General features: G+C 40.2%; 2 protein-coding genes across 3 annotated transcripts in view; one reads left to right on the forward strand and one right to left on the reverse strand.

Annotated features, from left to right (window-relative positions):
* Window positions 1-9275, reverse strand: part of Prosalpha2 (proteasome alpha2 subunit) — a 32282-nt gene extending 23007 nt beyond the window's left edge. Inside the window, exons 1-2 of the mRNA XM_067156053.2 lie at window positions 9135-9275; window positions 530-606 (exon numbers count right to left, since the gene is read on the reverse strand). Of these exons, the coding sequence (XP_067012154.1) occupies window positions 530-606; window positions 9135-9175 (118 nt within the window). The 5' untranslated portion in view covers window positions 9176-9275. The remainder of the gene's footprint in view (window positions 1-529; window positions 607-9134) is intronic.
* Window positions 9276-9514: 239 nt separating this feature from the next.
* The window catches only part of LOC136884136 (POC1 centriolar protein homolog A), a 120448-nt gene continuing 108769 nt past the window's right edge, over window positions 9515-21193 (forward strand). For both annotated transcript variants that reach the window (XM_067156176.2, XM_068229847.1), the window contains exons 1-2: window positions 9515-9564; window positions 9757-9965. In XM_067156176.2, coding sequence (XP_067012277.2) covers window positions 9808-9965 — 158 coding nt within the window. In that variant the 5' untranslated portion in view covers window positions 9515-9564; window positions 9757-9807. The remainder of the gene's footprint in view (window positions 9565-9756; window positions 9966-21193) is intronic.

Below are 21193 nucleotides of genomic sequence, written 5' to 3' on the forward strand. Positions count from 1 at the left end.
GGTAGTGTATCTGGAGATATGATCTTCATGCTGTGTCTACCAAATCTCAGCCTGGATTCTGTTATATTCCCATACAACAGAATTTACGAACATTAAAAACACATTGGAGGACAGCAGTTCGATGATGATGCAAGTGTAGAAGAGTTTGTGCGCAACTGGCTCTGCACATGTCCCTCTTTCCATCAGGATGGCATCAAAAACTCACCAATCCGATGGAGAAAATGTGTATCAAAGGCAGGACGCTATGTAGAAAAGTGATCTGTATATATGTTTTCTTTTTGGTTGATGCAATAAATTTTAAAAAATTTTCCCATTTATATTTGATCTGATCTTGTAACTTCGCAAACTTGTGTCGTGTGTTATGACAAGCGAGAATGCCAGGTTGGCCTCCTAACCTCCCTTTTGCACCCCTCCCCCCCTTGCTAGTAAAGTTTTACAGCAGTTTCATTTGAACCTAATCAAGGTTAAACATAATTCATAGAAAGCAACAAAAATATGATAGTACCATAACATAAGCAATGAAACTAACCTTTGATTCCTACTGATGGAGCTCCAGCAGCAACTGCAGCTAGAGCATATTCAATCTGCACCAGTTTCCCAGATGGACTGCAAATATTTACATGTACTATTACTTTTTTTACTATTAACAAAACAAGAAAATGGTGAAAAAATTCTATAAGAACAAAGATTTTATCCCTTACAGGAAATATGGCATGGAAATAAATATTGTTTAAAGCACCATTATCACAAGTTGTAAAAAAAACCCATGAACAGCAAAATACTTCCACAACTAGGAGTAGGCCTATTCTTGGTGAAAGTCTCAAACAACAGATGTTAATTCAATAACGAGACAAAGGCAGGGTAACAGTGACATTAAAAATTAATGGTGAATTCATATGAAGTGTCAAACTGAAGCATAACAGTGGACAAACATCAAAGTTACATTTTGTGCATAATATTTTTAAAAAGCACCAAAGTTGACTGTAGTTGTCTGCAAAGCAGGATAATGCAGTAAGAATAGCATAGACTTTTGTTCCATAAATCTAACACAATGTTTAAGCACACGTACCTACTCGCACATGCATACAAGCAAGAAATATGACATTTTTTATCCTCCTTACCTTCTGGAAATAATGTTCCTTTAATATAAAACTTGAATGAACATTGATTTCTCTGCAGTGAATAGGCTGTCTTTAGGTTAAAACAGAAACCATGCTACAACCTCTTTTAGGCACTTTAGTACCATGCTGGTGAAAATGCGATTGTGTATCAAGTAGGCTGCGATTTTGACTGAGATCACCGATCATTGGGTCTTTTATCTCACCTTGATTTGGGGCTCTTAGAGCATGGACGTTTGGTATAATTTGGTGCAATTTATGTTTATTTATATTTGTGAAATGTAGTGTATTTGTCCACAGGTAAAATATTTACAGATTTGTTATTGGGTGTTTGTGGGAAGGGTCTCGGCTGGGCATACAGTATTTTAAAAATTTTTTGAATAAAGTGGAGGGAAAATGTTACTATACAGTTATTTGTGTACAGTGTTGCTGTGGTTTGCGGTATTTACAGATATTTACAATATTTACATGGTGTTTTGATGGTCCTGGTTTTCTATCTATGGTATTTACAATATTTACATAAGATATATTTTAATGTTTGGTTTCTGCTGCGCAGTTATTATTTGCTTGGTCAGGTTGGTGTATGTAATGAGATGTCTTTTAGTCATTAGTGTTTTTGTATGTTTATATCTGTAGTAAACTCCGGCATCAAGTTCATGAAGTTGCTGAATTAGTGGGTTTGCATGTTCTTGATCCAGACAGTAGAAATGCTTTGCAGCATTTTTTATGTCGTCCTTGATGGTGGTAATTGTGAGTTGCCGATGAATTTCTGTGTTCTCAAGATGGTAGGGTGCGATGACCATCAGTCACAAGATTTTGTTTTGAAATCGTTGCAGCTTCTTAATGTAGCACTCCTTTGCTGTGCCCCATACTGTGGATGCATATAGTGTCACAGTCAGAAGGAGTGTTTTGTATATAAGGAGCTTGTTCTTTATATCGAGCTTCGATCTTTTGCTAAGGAGAGATTCAATGGATTTGTATGCCTTCTGAGACTTATCAAGGATGTAGTTGATGTGCGACTTGTATTGGAGCGAACGGTCCAGTATCACTCCTAGATATTTGGCCCCGATTGTCCACTGAATTTCTTCACCATTTAATCGAAGATTTGTTTGGGGTTTTCTTTCATATCTGACAGTATAGTATACTGCAGTGGATTTGGCTGGGTTAATCTTAATCCTCCACATACGGCACCAGATTTCCAAGTGTGCTATGGCGTCCTGTAAATCTCTTCCGACAATTTTAGGCTGGAAGGTTTCTTGTACCTAGTTTATGCAACCTACATAGTACTTATCTAGTGAGGAGAAAACACAAATGGGAAGTGAAACAACAATCTGACCACTAGCAGCACATTGAATACACGTGGAAATGAGGTCTCCTGCCAGCCAGAGAGAGGGGTGGGATTGGAGGGGTTAGGTAGAATGAGAAATGCACAGAGAATCAAAATGTAATCACAAGTCTCATTTTCACCACAGCTGCTTCAGATCTTTCTTTTCACATTTGTAATTGACAGATATGGATATATATTATTATTGGAAGTGCGCACAAATGTGCATAGTACAACAAAAGAAATAATTTAAATATTATTTCTATTGATACTTAACTTTGCGTATTCACTTATGGTTTTTGTTCGCTTTGTACACAGTTCGATGTGGTAACGATCACACGTTTTTTCACACAGTTGGCATATGCAAGTCTTCATCAGATTGTGGTACACCTTGTTTTTGCAGAGGTGATGATGGAAGTCATGCACAGAATCTCGTTAGTACGTGCCTCATCTCAAAGTTTGCTGACGTACAGGTCCTATCGATCATCGCACCCGTGCTGTAGAATTATGGCCAGATTTCTAGGCGGCGGTCCCTTAAATTTTGTAATTCTTGCTCTGCTGCTATGGTAGATGGGAGCACGAAGGTTGTTTTCAAATCCTCTAGCAGAAATGATTCTCTAGCTAGTACATATGTTAGGCGAGATCTTGTTGATTTGGATACACCCAAAGCTCTTTTCAGGAAGCATGCTCTAACTCTTTCCAAGGTAGCTAGGTTTTTCCTGGTGAGGTCAGGCCATATAATTTCAATGCCATATGTTAGGATAGGAATAACCTTTGCCTCGAATAATTTCATTGCTGTTTCCATGCTAAGTGCTTGTATATGCTTGATATTATTTATTGCTAGGATAGCTTGCGCAGCTCTTTCTGTTACATGTTTTGTAAAACACTTGCCGCTAGGTTGTAGCGTGACCCCTAAATATTTGAAACCGTTGACTATTTTGAGTTTGCTGTTGGAGATGGTAATTTCTGTTCCGTGAGGTATCTTACCCCCATTTCTAAAGACCATCATTTCCGTTTTTCTGTTGTTAATGTAGTTGTTTTGGCACCATTTTACAACAGTATCTATGGCACTCTGTAGTTTGTGCAGATTTGTGGAGCTTACTACTATGTTGTCTGCATACGCAAAAATGTGAATGTCTTCTCTATCTTGCGTTATCCTCAGTATTTCCTCGGTTGCTAGGATGGATAGTAGTGGACTCATGGGGTCTCCCTGAAGCACACCATTTGTTTGTCTGATTGCATGTGAAGTGGAAAGGCCATCCAATATCCTTATAGTGTTTTATTGTAATATTTCTTTGATTACTCTTGTCCATATGTTTTCTCTTCCTAATAAGTTTTCAGGTTTGGATATGATTAGTCCTCTGTCCAGTGATTCATAATTAAGTATTTATTATTTTCCACCTAGTCGATACAATGATTGCTTAAGGCAATTTAATGGTTAAAAGTGGTACATGTTTCATATATTATCAACTTTTTCAGCCACATAACACTGTTTAGATGAAAAATATATAAATTGACAAAGTAATGCTTAAGAGGAAGTGTCCTTAAAATTAAAATATCTTGATCTTTGTCTCTTGGATGGGAAATGGTGAATTCCATTGGGAGGTGTTTCCGTAAGGAAGTCAATGAGTTCGTCCAGATTGGTCTTCTTTTCCCTCTGTTTTGGCCCTTTACAAATAATATATCTATTGCGCTCTTGCCATTGATGGATATATATGTTGGAGTCTTGTTGTTATTTGTAAGCAGGAAACCCTTTTCTCCGAGCTTTTCAATGATAAGTTTTGCCTTGTAGTTATCAGTGTCTATTCTGCTATTCAAATCTCCTGCTAGTACGGATGGCTTACTTGCTTTGCTGGTTTGTATTAGTTCACTGAGCTCATCTATTATGTCCAAGGAAGTAAGCAGCTGTGATGGTGAGGTTCTTTGTTTCCACAAGTAATGCATTGTTGGTTTGAGTAGTGAAGGTGATCAGTGTCAAGATTGGTTTCACCAGAATGGATATTCCTCCTGAAGGTCTTCCCAGTTCCCCTTTTTTTTGCCATGAGATGTGTACCACAGAAGTCTGGATGTTGCCAGTTTTCCAAGAGGAAAGTTTCTGTGAAAATTACTATGTCGTACTTGCTTATGGTGTTATCTGGTGCTAAGGCCATTGCTCCCTTAATTCCTTCAACGTTCCATAGCAGTCCTGTGTATTCGTTATGTTTGCTGTCTTTCTCTGTTTTGTTGGTTGAGGCAGTTTTACATGCTATCTTGGAAATTGTCTTTTCGGTTGTCATTTTGTTCTGTGGTATGTATGATGTGGCACTTCTTGTTCCTTTATTGCTCCCTTGGGGTATCTTCGTTGAGTTAATCAAGGATGGCTCCTTCAGTTCTCTGTTGACTCCGAAAGAACCTATAGCGTCTGACTATTATATTTGCTGGCCAGAACCCTGGGTCTGATACTGAGTTCATGTACTTAAAAGGGATGCCAACTTTAAATGCTTTATTGAGTCCGCTTTTGGATATTTCTTTACAGGTTATGCTTCCTTCAATCCCGTTTCTGATTAAGAATTTTTTGACTGTCTCCTGTGTGGAATTTGAATTTATCCTTACCAGGAAGAGCCAGGCAGTCTTTTCGGCTGCACGTAGTTCGCCTTCATGTTGATTCGTACCAATCAATTCTTGTTGTTGGTTTCTTCTGGGTTGTGTTCTTCCATTCCTTACTTCTCTCCAGGCCTCTTTGTTTCTTTCCTCTTCTATATTTCCGTGTTGTTCTGTGTTTGAGGTGGAGTCGGTGATTCCTTTTCAGCGACTGTTTCTTCTCTGTGTTCAGAAATTGTGCTATTTGGGTTGTGGAAGTGGTTATTTTTTCCCTTTCTCACTGTCTGGGTCGGTTTTGTATTGTTTCTTTCAGATGGAACATTTATTGCTTCTTTTTGTGTTTCGTCTAATGTCATGTTCAATTTTTGTTGGACGAAATCAGTCATTTTCTCTACTTTCCTTGGTAACTCCTCTATTTTGGGGTTGTTTATCGCTATCCCTTCTATTTTTTCCATGATCTGTTGAGTCATGTCTCTCTTGTATTTCATTTCTTCTAACATGGCTTTGCAGTCTCCGCACATCCACATTAGATTGCTGCTGGTTTTGCTCAGCATGTTAAATTCTCCTTCTTTAAGTCCTGCACAGTCTTTATGATACCAGAGCAAGCAAACTCCATCACATTTTACGGCTGCAGAAATTCCATCAAATTCCTGTTTGCAGGAACCGCAATTCTCTATCGTCTGAATTTCCGTTTTCTTTGGAGTCATCACTGTGTATATTCTTTGACCTTCGGTCTTTTGACTTCTGAGAATTCCTCTTAGCGAGAAAATCTTGTCAAAATTGAAAAATGTCTTACCCGTTATTAAATTGTACGGTGACAGTTGGAACGGAATTAGTGTTCTGTGAGATTTGCTGAAGTATACGCCATTTCAGTTGTTACATTGTTGTAAATCACAAAATCCTTCTTGCAAAACTAAATATGTAAAATGATGCTTTCTCGCCCCAGAGAACGTAGCTCCGAGTCTTCAGAAGAAAATTTGTCTGCTCAAGAGCAAGACTTCTCTAATAATGACATTTTGAATTATCTATAGTAAGTGGTACATTCGTCCATCACTAGATGGCTCACTGTGTGCTACTCTGCAAAACGTAAAGAATTTCACCCGTTTTCTGACACGACAAAATCCCAAAAGCTTATTATCATGTATAAAAATCAATATGGTATTAGGGGTATAGCTAGTAGATGGACAGAATAGTGTCTAGTTAAGCAGAAACAAATTATTAGCTTACATTTACTATATAAATGACATTACACAGAATACTGATTCATGTGAGAAGATAAAAAGGTCAAAGAAAAGACTCTCTGCAGCAGTCTGCTGATGCTGTCGCAGAACAATTATCTGAATGATCTCAAAATAATCATCATCATTGTTGAACAACTCCAGTTTCCCAGGTGTGGTATATGAGCCCCTTCAAAACAATCATCTAATAATAATAAATTATGGAAAAACAGTAGACTATTCCTAATTTCCATACAACTTAGAACAGGAAACCTGCCACTCCAAATATAATTTTAAATGAGCACCAAACAGAAAACAAGTTAGAAATAAAATTTTTGGAGATTTGGATTCAGCATGATCTCAATTGGTATAAACATATACAGTACTTAAATTCAAAACTGAGCACAATGTGTGTTGATTTACGTATTTTGAAATCTTGCACAAACATGTTAGCATTAAGATTTCCACGCACACTTAAAATATGGATCAATTTTTTGGGATATGTAGCCAAATGTTTTAAATACTTACAGGATTCAAAAGAGAGCACTTAGGATTATAATTAACGTTGAAGCTGCAGTATCTTGCAAACCTCTATTCAAGTCTTTAAACATCCTCCCGTTACCCCGCATCTATATCTTTGAAATAATTCTGGATTTTTAAATTTTTTTTAAAGAATTCAATGAATAAAGACAATTCACTAAAAATGATTCATAAGCATAACACATGGCACAAACAAAACATTCATATCTTACACAAAAATACAAGTGTATATATAAAAGGAACAGTTCACAAACAGATCAAATATATATATATACAGTATAATAAGAGATATGTCTGCATTTCTGAATCGGTTTTGTCTGAACATTGCTCAGAATTTTAAAAGAAAGGTATTTCTGAATCAGTCATGTCCACGGTAAGTAGGAAATGCAATTTTTAATTTTCCGTCATCTGTCTGTCTATATGTAAGCAAATCACAAGAGAATGGATGAATGGAATTTAATGAAAATCTGTACACAACGTCAGAGAATAAGGCTACAAATAATCTGATTCAGGCTGGGTGAAATGGTAGTTTAGAGGAAGGCCTAAAATTTAATTCTCAAACATCGATAGGCCTATTGGTTCTATCGTTAAACACTACATAACAGAAGTTACAGATAATACAATTTTCACTTAGGTCATAGAAAGCTTTACCGTACCAGTCCTAATGACAGAAATATTCATTCATTTAGATTTTTGATGCTTAGTCCATATAAACACCGAGCCATGAGAAAATGGCTGAACAGAATTTAAAGAAAATCTGCACATAAAGTCGGGGAATAAGGAAATATAGTCGAAAATATAAATAATTGTATTCACCTGGGTGAACTGATATTTTAGGGGGAAGACCTAAAATTTAATTTTCAAATGTTGATATTAGTGGTCCTATCGATAAAAACATAACAAAAGTTGTAGAGAATACAATTTCCCGATCACTTATGTCGTATACAGTTTTACCATACCGGCTACTATAACAGAGAGATTAAATTTAGACTTTTCTTGCTTACTCAGTGTCGGTACCAAGCATTGCTAACACAGAAATATTGTTCAGTCGAGTTAACTGGCGATGGTGGTGCTTTTGTCACGATTGTCATAAGATGAAAAAGCGCGTGCTCATCAGCACACATCGGCAAGGAGAATTATAACACAAACTATCGAAATGAGAAAGTCATTAAGGAACATAATGAAAGGGGAAGGACTCCCTTTACATTCTACGCCCTAATATAACAGTCAAAAGAAAATTAGATGTGAAAGCCTACAATATCGGAACCTGATACTTGACTTTGTTTTACGCTGGAAGGAAGACATCAAATCAAAATCAGCAATTATACAAAACAATATGAAACTGCAAAGGGCCACACAGAGCAATGAAGTGAGTATGTCACGACAAGCCACTGACCGAAAAAGACATGTCAACTTATGCGCCTCAGAATCTGGGGAACAACATGAGGGGCGGACAAAAAAACATTATCATGCACACGCTAAGTAATTATTCCGTCAAGGACAGGCAGCTAGTTATACAATAAACTACCAAACAACATCAAATTTACCCCAAAAATAAAAACATATGAAAGATTATAACGGCATATCTGGCATACTATTGCTTTTATTCAGTGGAGGAATATCTAAATAGGTCATACAGGTTATTAATCATAAGATCAGAATATAAAATGTGCATAGCAATTTGTTATACAGAATGATCTATTTGTTCATAATGGTTTATTTGTTTAATCTTTAGGTTGTATCCAGTATGAAAATGTACTTTGTACACATGTATTTGATTTGATGGAAGAATAAACATACTACTAACCAACATATTTCATTGCAACTATAATATGGATATTACAAATTTATCAACAATTATAAAACCATCACTGTAAAGTCCCTCCCTTGAGCTAATAGCCTTCATAAAGGGTTGGCGTCTGGAAGGGTATCCGACCGCAAAACAGGGCAAAATCCAAATGTGCTACACAGTTCACACCCGCGACCCCACAGGTGTGAAAAATGCTGTAGAATAAATAAGTAAATAAATAAATGTAAACAACGCCCTTCCATTTTAAATGGCATTGAATTGAAGGTTGGTGATTAGGTTAGAATGAATAAGGATATTTAATTCGGTTAATAACTTGAATTTTTAAACTTAGAGCTACTCAATCCCTTGTCAAACATTTTCTTTTCAACTAGGAACGTAAAATATAGACATAAAATGGTAAGTATGTGTTAACAGTGGTTCAAGGCGAAAGTAATGCGACACTGAACTACGAAACTCAAAAGTTAAGTATAACGTACTGTGTTTCCAGGAATATACCCAAGTGAACGTAAAGATAAAAAATGAGCACACCGTCTCTTATAACTTACCTAAAAGTGGTTAGGGAAAAGCTATAGCGTTCAGATGCCATGATTACACTGCAAATAATACTCTTCAAAATCACAATGTAACGTAGAGAAAGTACTCCTCTAACGTACCATGCACCAAAGCAGAAAACCAGAGAATAAAGGATTTGTCGCTAGTCCTATCGCTTTTCGTTCGCGGTAATGACACTTGAATTTTCTAGTAACCAGTCACTATTCGAACATATAATTCTATATATACATTGGCAATATATTAATATTATCAAATGAGTGAATTCCATGTCTGAGGATTCACTCTAAAGTAAATTTGATGGGTTGAGTTGGTTGTTGGAAGCACTGCGAAAGGAACCATGCCGCCATGATAATTAGTCTTATGTGGTTGGCACCATTGGAGTGTGCTAAATACCGCAGTTATTCAATTTTGAATACTAATTTTGTAAGTACATTTCATTTAAATATAAACTTCTTGATAGAGTTTTCAACTATATTTTATGTACATACAGATTCATAATGTCGTACTGTTTACGTGGTTTCATAGTGCCCTTATTTTGAAAATGACATTCAACTTGTGATTACGTCGAAGGCAAGTTCAGTCATGTTTATGTCACTTTTCTCTTCACGTTTATAGTTGAGAAGAGCACCGGTTGCTCCCTGTCATTCAAACTAACAAGTTGCTATAATGTCAAGCGATGATCCCACTCTGGAGCGTCATTTTAGAGGTCACAAAAGAGGAATTACTGCCGTGGCATTCAACCCGACAACAAAACAACTGGCCTCTAGCAGTCTGGATTCCAACTTGATGGTATGGAATTTTCAGAACCGCCTTAGAGCATTTAGGTAAGAACGTCATTCGGTATTATCTGTACAGTTTTGTTATTATCATAGTTGTTAAAAGTTCCTTTAGTTGTTAGCATAAATCATTCTCAAAGCATGGGAATACATGTTTGATTTATACCTGTAGATTAAATACATCATTTGGTATATTCTGGATCTTAAGAGAAATGTACAGTTAATGCTAAAATCTAAAGGATAAACCTATTCCTTGAATATTGATTGGTAGTCAACTGGCCTTTCTCATTCTAACTTAACAGCAATGATTGATCGTAGGTTATGATCTTCCTTTCCGTGTTGACGTTTAACTAATAGGATAGAGTTTGAGGGATGTTCCACACAATGTGTCGAATGGTGGAAGATCCCTCAAACTCTATCTTATTAGCAATGATTGACGACGTCCAAAATCTCTCTGATAGCTGTGCACTTTTTGATACTGGTATAAAAAGAAACAGTGTAAAACTTGGTACTTTTTATAGTAATAGGCTTGCTTTGAGAATAATATAAATCATTTCTCTGGTTCCGCAGTTCTAATTCCACTTGTAAGAAACATATCGGCCATGGAATATTGCAAACCATAACTCTCAACATGAAATATTGTGCGTCAGCGAACAGCAGATACAATATCACAATCCCTGTTTATTTGGTTTCCGGATGTAGCCTATTTACTGGCAGTTCTGTAGACCCTTCATGGGTTAAGCAAGTGAAGTAACATTAAAATGGCATGAAACTTTATGTGAAGTAGTGTAGAGAAGAAAACCTTCCTTTATGCGAGCCAGGAACCTACCAACCCACCCCTGAAAGCATTCTTACTTATTATCGGCACACTTTTTCTGGATAGGTTTACACCCTAGTGCTGAATCGGTAGACCTCGCCAGTCTTCAAGATTCATACTGCCAACCTTTGAAACACAAACTATGTATCGCTGTGTGACATCTGGCGTACACTTTACTACTAATACTGTTGTTGTTTACACAGCAAAGACAAACTATAGAATTCATGCTAGGAACAAGATTCGCATCGAGAAATGTTATATAATGTGTGTTTGACACAGTTGTTGGCTTAAGATAACGATTTAGAAACTTCATATCGTTCGATCATATTATCGATTTAATTCAGATTTCATTTCCATTCAGTTGGCAGTATTACCAGAACTGGGAGAGCTCCCTCCTTACTCCTCACCCCGTAACCTACACAAATTTATCCAGAAAAAGTGTGACTGTAATATATGGAAGAAGTAAAATATAGGGCACTGTAAATCTCAGATTTGCCACCATTTTCTGAATTGATATTGGCTGGCGTAGCTCAACAGTTCGTGAAGATTAGTTTTCTTTTTCCCCGATAGACCTTGCATCATGTATCCCCACTGTTGTATGTCCGGCGCTCCCGTCTCACTCCGCCAGCCAGCAGCACGCGCGCCTGTGTATCATTCTGCTAGCTTCGACGCGCAGCCCTCAGTGCGCGTGCCTGACCATCGAGTGTACTATAAATAGGAGCTCCCTGCCTGCTCACTTGCCCACTCGCCCCGGTGTCCAGCTCCAGAATACACCCTACGTCGAGCACGGAGGCTACTCCTCTTGAAAATGTGCTTCGACCAGGTGGACTGAATTTCTGGCAGTACGAGGTTTCACCTCTGGTCACCGCTCCCTTTCCTGTTTCCGCTGCCTATGTTCCGTAATTCTTTTACTAGCCATTTTCATTCCCTAATTTACGCAAGCTCCCTTAGTTTCGCTAGGTGGAATTTCTTCAATCAATTGAACTTGCTTTTTAGGAATTCAGGCACTTCCACAAACAAGGACTCTCAAAGACATTCATGTTAGTGTGCCCGATAGTTTTCGACTATCAACGTGTTAATTCACCAAGACTATCTTTTCAAGATAGAAGTGTATATAAAGACTGTAAACCGGTACATATTGTATAAAGACAGACTTTTCTCAAGATTCAATATTCCTTTTTGCTTCAAAATAAATTTCAGTTATTTGTGTAAATATCATAAAGTGAAGCAATAAAAGTTGTGTTCTGTAAATTTCAACCTTGGTTACAACACAACTCTATGGCGACGGGGTAACAAAACAACCTACGATTCTTCGACCCCAGTTGCCAACTCTATAGTGACGAGGTAAAAAGCAACAAACTACACGTCATCGGCCCCAATTGCCAACTCTATAGCAACGAGGTAAACACGGCACTACAATTCAACAGGCCCAGTTGTCAACTCTACGGCGACGTGCTAAACAACAACGACACTCCAACCAGTTCTGACACACAGCTTACCTTACTTTTTCTTGCACGCATCTCGCAATGGCTACTGCGGAACAACTCGCTACGGTCTTCCAAGCCTTACAGCAGCAACAACAACAGTTTATGCAACAACAACAGGCAGCATTACTTCAGGCTATTCAAGCTATTTCTGTCTCTACACAGCCATCAGCTATTCCTCCGTTCTCTGCCTTTGATCCGGCTAAGGAAGAATGGTCAGTTTATTTAGCCCGTTTACAACAGCATTTCATCTGCCATTCTGTCACAGATGATCAACGCCGCCGCGCACTATTTCTTAGTTCGGTTGGCAATGCTACGTGTGAATTACTACGTAAATTAAGTCCGGAAGAACACTTATCTGAGGTACCCTTCACGCAGCTCTTGGCCCGTCTCACGGAACACTATGCCAAAGCTCCTCACATAGTGGCTGCTCGCTATAAATTTTTTCAGAGCAGAAAGCAACCCCATCAGACCCATACTGAATGGATAACTGAATTGCGTGGTCTAGCTAAACCCTGCCAGTTCATCTGCTCCAAGGACGGTTGTGGTTCATCCTACACTGATTCTCTCATTCGGGACATGATAATTTTACATACTCCTGAAGACAAAATACGTTTTGACGCTGTCAAACAGAGTAACCCTTCTTTAGAAGACGTCCAGCGTATTGCTACGGTTTATGAGCTTACTACCAAGACTGCCGCAGCCATAGCTTCTCCACACGAAGTTGCACAAGTCTCGCCTCAGACCCGCAAGTCCTCTGCTACAGTGAACCGTACGGATAAGGCGCTCTCCACCAAGCATTCTCGCCAGGTTCCCTCTCGTAATGCTCCACGGAAGCCCAATTCTAAAAGCACCTCGAAACTCCTGCCTTCCTGCCGAGGTTGTTTCAAGCATCACGAACGTCGTGACTGTCGTTTTTTCAAAGCTACTTGTGAACGATGTAATAAACTTGGACACATTAAGACTGTCTGTCAAAGTTCGCTCCGCCCTGCTAAGACTACTGCAGCACGCAGGAAGCATATACAGCCCCGCCCAGACATGGAAGTTGATCAGATCAATCTTATTCTTCCCACAAAGGATGCTCACAAAATCATCATTCCTCTCTCATTCTCTGATCGATCTGTCGATTTTTCAATTAGATACTGGATCCCCTGTCTCTATTATTAACCTGACTACCTACCACAACTTAGGTTCACCTTCATGCTCTCCAGCTGACATCCAGCTCGTGACATTTAACAAGAAGAAAATTGACATCAAAGGTCAAATCAAGCTTCAGGCTAGTTATAAAGGAATTCAGAAGGCCATTCCTCTTCTCGTAGTTAACAACTACACTGCATCAAACATTATGGGCATGGATCTATTTAACTTATTTGGTTTCCAGATACATGACAACATTAACGTCGTATCTACATTGCATCCTACTTCTGACGTTACCGCTCTCCTAGCGCAGTTTCCTGAAGTCTTCGACTCTCAGCTCGGAACAGCAAAAGACTATACAGCTCACATACAGCTGAAATCCGGAGCTAAGCCTCGCTTCTTCAAAGCTCGTCCAGTACCCCTAGCACTTCAAGACCAGGTCACGAAAGAATTAGAAAGATGGATACAAACTGGAATTGTTGTACCAGTTACTTCTAGTCAATGGGCTACTCCACTCGTGGTAATCAAGAAACCTGATGGTAATGTTCGACTTTGTGGCGATTTTCGATCTACAGTCAACGCACAACTCGACACAGATATCTTTCCTATTCCACGTCCAGAAGACTTATTCCGTCGTCTCTCTGGTGGACAATTCTTCTCTCGAGTTGATCTTAAAGAAGCATATCTCCAGCTACTTTTAGACGAAGAATCTAAGAAATTTCTCACACTCAACACTCCTCTAGGACTGCTCCAGCTCCAGCGGCTCCCATTCGGTGTTTCATCCTCAGCGGCTATTTTTCAGCGCTATTTGGCTCAACTCACCGCCTCCATTCCCAGTTGTGCTAACTACCTGGATGATATTATTGTTACTGGAAAAGATCATCAGGAACATCTAACCAATCTACGCCTCCTTCTCCAGAAATTGCAAGACAATGGCTTACGAGCGAATCTCGCTAAATGTACCTTCTTTCAGCCTCAAGTTCACTACCTAGGACATATACTTGATAAGAATGGAATTCGTCCTAGTACACAGAATGTCTCAGCGATAGTAAACATGCCAGCACCTCAGAACCTCAAGCAGCTTCAGTCCTTCATAGGCAAAGCGAACTATTATAATAAGTTCATTCCACGCTTCGCTACAGTGGCAGCTCCATTAAACGCTCTACGTAAAAAAGGTGTTAAGTTTCAGTGGACTCCGCAATGCCAACAGGCATGGAAAACAATCAACAACGCCTTAATGCAAGCTATACAACTCACTCATTTTCAGCCAGACAAGAGCATCACGCTAGCTACTGACGCTTCAGACTACGGTATCGGTGCCGTTCTCTCCCAGAAGGATCGTCATGGACAAGAACGCCCCATCGCCTTCGCTTCGAAAACACTTAATGACCATCAACGTCGATACTCACAGATAGAGAAAGAAGCTTTAGCCATCATCTTTGGTATTCGCCGTTTCAATGAATATCTCTATGGCAACCATTTCCTGATCATTACCGATCATAAGCCTCTCGTACACTTATTCCATCCTGGTAATAAGATCCCAGAGAATTCCCTCCGAAAGCTTCAAAGATGGTCCATGTTCCTTTCTGATTATTCCTATCAGATTGTATATCGAGCCACATCCCAGCATTGTAATGCTGATGCCCTCTCCCGCTTACCCGTTGGTCCTGATACTGCCTTCGATTCTCAAGAATCTGAATGTCTTCAGTTGGACATAGAACTTGAAGATACTGTATCCAGTTTTCCTATTGATGCTACCTGCATAGCTAAAGCTACGGATAAGGACAGTACACTTGCTACGGTACGTACTTACATCCGCAACGGTTGGCCTCTTCAGAGCACACTTCCTGCCCACCTGGCACCTTATCATCGTATGCAGCATCGTCTCACGACTCGTGCCGGAGTTGTATTACTAGAAGCAGGCACCATCTTCCGAGTGGTTATCCCACTTAGCCTACAGAAACAAGTTCTCGAATTATTACACCAAAGCCATTGGGGTATCTCCAGAACAAAGCAACTCGCCCGTCAACACTGCTACTGGCCCGGTATTGATGCCGCCATCGAAAAGCTAATACGTCATTGTGAGCAATGTCAAACGAATCAGAACGCCCCGTCTTCTGATCTTGCTTCATGGCCTCCTGCTACTACTCCATGGGAACGAGTTCACATCGATTTCGCAGGTCCTTTCCTCAATTCCATGTGGTTAATAGTCATCGATTCACTGTCAAACTTTCCATATGTCGTGGATATGCATTCGACTACTACAACCGAAGCTACCATTCGTGCTCTCCAGAAAATCTTTACTACAGAAGGTTTACCGCAAGTACTCATTTCAGACAACGGACCTCAATTTACAGCTACTGCTTTTCAGAACTTTTGTACACATAATGGCATTCGTCATATCCTAGCACCACCTTTTCACCCTCAATCTAATGGTGAAGCTGAACGCTTCGTACAAACATTTAAAAGAAGTATGAAGAAAGCTGTCTCTTCAGGCTTAACTAAAGACCAAGCCTTGCTCCAACTCTTAAACAACTACAGAACTCTACCCGGCGCTGATAATATCACTCCTGCACAGAAGCTCCATGGACGACCTCACAGAACTTTACTTTCTCTGTTACAGCCTCTTCCGACCCAGCATAAGACATCACCAACGAAGTTCTCCCTCAACGACAAGGTCTACACCAGGACATTCAAATCCAACCCACTCTGGATACCTGGAGTCATCTGCAGATCTTTGGGTCATCGTCTATACGAGATACAGACTACGGAGAAACGTATCTGCCGCCATCAAGATCAGATACGTCTGCGCTACCGCCCCTGTCCAGCTATTGATGCTATTGCTAAACCTGATAAATCTATTGCTGAACGCACTTTAGATCATTTAATAACAATGGGTTCCTTTCAGGACGAGACAGCGCCACTCCGCCCAGTTCCAGCTCCGGACAATACAACAGAGAAATCAGCAGCTCCGCCCCAGCATCGCAGTCGCCGCCAGCGCCGCCGCCGTTTCACGCCGTACCGGCGTATTTAGGAGGGGAGGGTGTTGTATGTCCGGCGCTCCCGTCTCACTCCGCCAGCCAGCAGCACGCGCGCCTGTGTATCATTCTGCTAGCTTCGACGCGCAGCCCTCAGTGCGCGTGCCTGACCATCGAGTGTACTATAAATAGGAGCTCCCTGCCTGCTCACTTGCCCACTCGCCCCGGTGTCCAGCTCCAGAATACACCCTACGTCGAGCACGGAGGCTACTCCTCTTGAAAATGTGCTTCGACCAGGTGGACTGAATTTCTGGCAGTACGAGGTTTCACCTCTGGTCACCGCTCCCTTTCCTGTTTCCGCTGCCTATGTTCCGTAATTCTTTTACTAGCCATTTTCATTCCCTAATTTACGCAAGCTCCCTTAGTTTCGCTAGGTGGAATTTCTTCAATCAATTGAACTTGCTTTTTAGGAATTCAGGCACTTCCACAAACAAGGACTCTCAAAGACATTCATGTTAGTGTGCCCGATAGTTTTCGACTATCAACGTGTTAATTCACCAAGACTATCTTTTCAAGATAGAAGTGTATATAAAGACTGTAAACCGGTACATATTGTATAAAGACAGACTTTTCTCAAGATTCAATATTCCTTTTTGCTTCAAAATAAATTTCAGTTATTTGTGTAAATATCATAAAGTGAAGCAATAAAAGTTGTGTTCTGTAAATTTCAACCTTGGTTACAACACCCACAAAGCTCATTTGTTGGAAATTACCCTGAACAAATTTTGCTGCTTTCCTTTGGATCTTTTCCAATTCTTCTATCAAGTAGTGCTGGTTTGGGTCCCGTACACTGGGACCACGCCCTCGCCCTTACATCTTTACTACAACCCTTAAATACCCTCATTGCCATATGAAGAGATCTATATCACTATCCTCTCTTTACAGTCTCATTAACTTGATTACACCAAGGAAGATCGTTCCTAATATTAAAAGCTAAATACTAACAGTGATCCCCGTGAGATACTTTCACCCTAAAACTGGGAGGACTTATCCTCTTGGTGAAACGTGACAATTTGCTATCATACATTGTGGATACCGTATCTTATTGCAGTCTCACATTCCTGTTACTTATTTACTATTCTATACAGTATAACATCATCTGCAAAGAGCCTTATCTGCAATTCCAGTTCTTTACTCACATCAATCATATATACCTGTAAGTAAACATAAAGGTCCAATACCGGGCGAGTTGGCTGTGAGCTCGCATCCGGGAGATAGTGGGTTCGAACCCCTGTCGGCAGCCCTGAAGGTGATTTTCCGTGGTTTCCCATTTTCACACCAGGCCAATGCTGGGTCTGTACCTTAACTAAGGCCACGGCCGCTTCCTTCCCATTCCTAGGCCTTTCCTTTCCCTTCGTTGTCATAAGACCTATCTGCGTCGGTGCGACGTAAAACAAATAGCAAAAGATCCAATAATACTGCCCTCTTAATCATTACAGGATCAGATAGTGCCTCACCTGTTCTAATTCTCGGAGTTTTATTTTCTAGAAATTTAGCCAACCATTAATCAGAAAGAATGCTTTCCCAGAGTTTACATGCAGCACATTAAGATGACTGGTTTGTAATTATCCGCTTTATGTTTATCACCATTTCCCTTGTACACTGCAGCTACTATAGAAAGTGCCGTTCATTTCGTACAGCTCCTTCGTGCAAACAGTAATCATATAAATATTTGATACAGCACTATAACCCAATGCCAGAAATCGTTTGTTTCCCCTCAACAACTAGGATATCCCTTTAAGACTTTCCTAATTCAGCATTAACTTGGATATCATTAGAACTTTGGATAAAAATAGAAGACTACAGCTTTTCACAGAAGCCTTGTATGAAGGGCGTACTAGATTGTTTTACACTTTATTTTTTTCTACCCAAATGAAGTACATTACACATCAGTTGTTACGTCCACCTTCTCAACATAATCTCTATGTAACTGTATACACTTTTGACATCGATGTGTCAGTCCCTCCAGACCTTCCTGAAATCATTCTTTCAGAGTGCTGCGTACCCATGCCTTGACAGCTGTGTCCAGTTCTGCAAAATCTGCAAAATTGTGACCACGCAGAGGTTTCTTCATGTTCCCGAACAGATGATAATCACTTGGTGCCAAGTCGGGAGAGTATGGCGGGTGTGGCAGTACTGTGAATCCCATTTAATCAATGGCAACGGTGGTCTCTTGGCTAGTGTGGGACCGGGCATTGTCGTGTTGCAGAAGCACACCTTTAGCCCATTTTCCTGGCCACTTAGTTTGAATGGCACAACGTAAGCGCTTAAGGGTTGCCACATACGCTGCACTGTTAATCGTGGCCCAAAATTCCAGCCAGTCAATGAGGATGATGCACTTTGTATTCCAGAACACTGTCGCCATTCGCTTGCCAACTGATGACACTGTTCGACATTTCTATGGTGGTGGACTGCCCCTATGCTTCCATTGCATCGATTGTTGTTTAATTTGTGGCTCATGGTAATGGAGCCATGTCTCATCACCAGTCACAATCCTAGCTATGAAGTCAGCTGGATCTTGATCATGGCGTTGGAGAAGTTCTCTTCACACGTCCACATGCCTCTGCTTTTCGTCTGCAGACAAGAGTCTAGGCACCCACGTGGATGACACCTTCCCCAACTGTAAGTGGCCGTACACAATCCGCTGCAAGGTGTTTCGGCTAATTCCCGTGCCTGCCTCCATATCCGTAAATGTGATGCATTTGTTTCCTTGGATGGCCTATTCGACCCGGGCAATATTGGCTGGTGTTGAGACGGTCACATTCCTTCCAGAACTGGTTCTCTTGTCCATCGATGTGCGCTCTTTTTCCAACCTTCCACCCAGTTGTAAACTGTTTTCCGTGACTGTGCATGTTCTCCACAGATTGCCACCCAACGCCGATGAATTTCTGCAGTGGTCACGCCTTCTTTCCATAGGAACCAAGTCATATAGTGCTGTCCCTGACGGTTGCTTTCCATGTTGTCTGCTCCTACGCTGACAGTGTTGTTATGAATTGGCTATAACGAGTGCGTGTGTTGCTACCAAACGGTGGAACAAGACACTAGTCACCACTTTCAAAAGTAAAATGTGAACCATACCCAGACGTACAAAAAATAAAGTGTAAAACTATATAGTACGCCCTTTGTACCATCAACTAGTGTCAACCAGACACACAAATCTTACGCGCCTGAGCATATTTTATAATTTTATACATTCAGTCAGAAAACAACAGTCTACTATAGATGTTCAGTGGACTATTTTAAGTTAAAGTGTAGTTGTCTAATTAAAATATACATCAAGATTTTAAGCCAACATATAATATTATGGACTATGTACATAACTTTTAGAATCATTAACCCACTGTTTGTACGTATTTTGTTGCTCATTGTATTCTTCTCTTATAGTTCACAGTCCCATTTGACTTCTTTAAATAGACATTTCACTGTTATGTTTTTAGATAGCTATTTCATTCTTGGTTGTGTTTTTCATCTTGTTTGATTTGCTGAAGATGATCATTACATTAATTGAAACTAGACCAATGAATGAATCATTGCTAATTACCTCAGATTAATGTATTGTTTAGGTGGAATTAAAACTTTTACTTGACCGGGCAAGTTGGTCATGCGGTTAGGGGCGCGCAGCTGTGAGCTTGCATCCAAGAGATAGTGGGTTCGAATCCCACTGTCGGCAGCCCTGAAGATGGTTTTCCATGCTTTCCATTTTCATACCAGGCAAATGCTTGGGCTGTACCTTAATTAAGGCCACGGCAGCTTACTTCCCACTCCTAGGTCTTTCCTATCCCATCGTCGCCATAAGACCTATCTGTGTCAGTGCGACGTAATGCAAATTATTTTTTTTAAACTTTATTTTTGTCAGTGTGTTCTCTCATGTCTATCATGAACATTATCTTATCAAATCTCATAGCTCTACATTAGAATTTGAAACGACGCAGATTCATTGTTATTCGAAAAATGTCTACATCTGTCCCACCTGTTGCCGACTTGTCCAAGATTTTCATGGGATGAACGAAGAACACCAGCAAGGAAAAGCAGCCCAAATACAGCTTTCATTTCTCGAACACCTATAGGAAGAGCATCACGTTCATCAATAAAGTTCACTCTATTTTGTTCTATCCACATATTTGTAATCCCTACTATTTTTATTTTTTTATTTTGGGGTCAGAAAGTAATACCCCAAATTTTTATCGAGGGAGCAAGATTACAGTCTTCTCCTTTGGGTCCAGGTAATAATAATTTTGTGTGGCTATTTCTAGCCGGGTGCAGCCCTTGTAAGGCAGACCCTCCGATGAGGGTGGGCGGCATCTGCCATTTGTAGGTAACTGCGTGTTATTGTGGTGGAGGATAGTGTTATGTGTGGTGTGTGAGTTGCAGGGATGTTGGGGACAGCACAAACACCCAGCCCCTGAGCCATTGGAATTGACCAATGAAGGTTAAAATCCCTGACCCGGCCGGGAATTGAACCTGGGACCCTCTGAACTGAAGGCCAGTATGCTGACCATTCACCCAACGAGTCGGTGGGTCCAGGTAGGTGAAAAATTGGATCACGCCTACATGTTGTCTTTAGTTCAGAGGAATGTACAGCCCTTGCCATGTTGTAACACTATCTTTACCCATGTACACTGGTGCACTGTAAATAGTATTTCTTCCGGTAGGGGAGAAAAGTGTTCTATCGTGTTTGAATTACGTGTCAGGTTATCACAACCTTGCTCATCCACCGATTCCTCTGAGTCTGTGTTGTGTTCACTACAATCCAAATTGTCCTCTTCACCTTCATCATCATTTTCTTCAAATTCCCCAGCA

This window comes from Anabrus simplex, chromosome 12 (assembly GCF_040414725.1).
Source record: "Anabrus simplex isolate iqAnaSimp1 chromosome 12, ASM4041472v1, whole genome shotgun sequence".
NCBI lineage: Eukaryota > Metazoa > Arthropoda > Insecta > Orthoptera > Tettigoniidae > Anabrus > Anabrus simplex.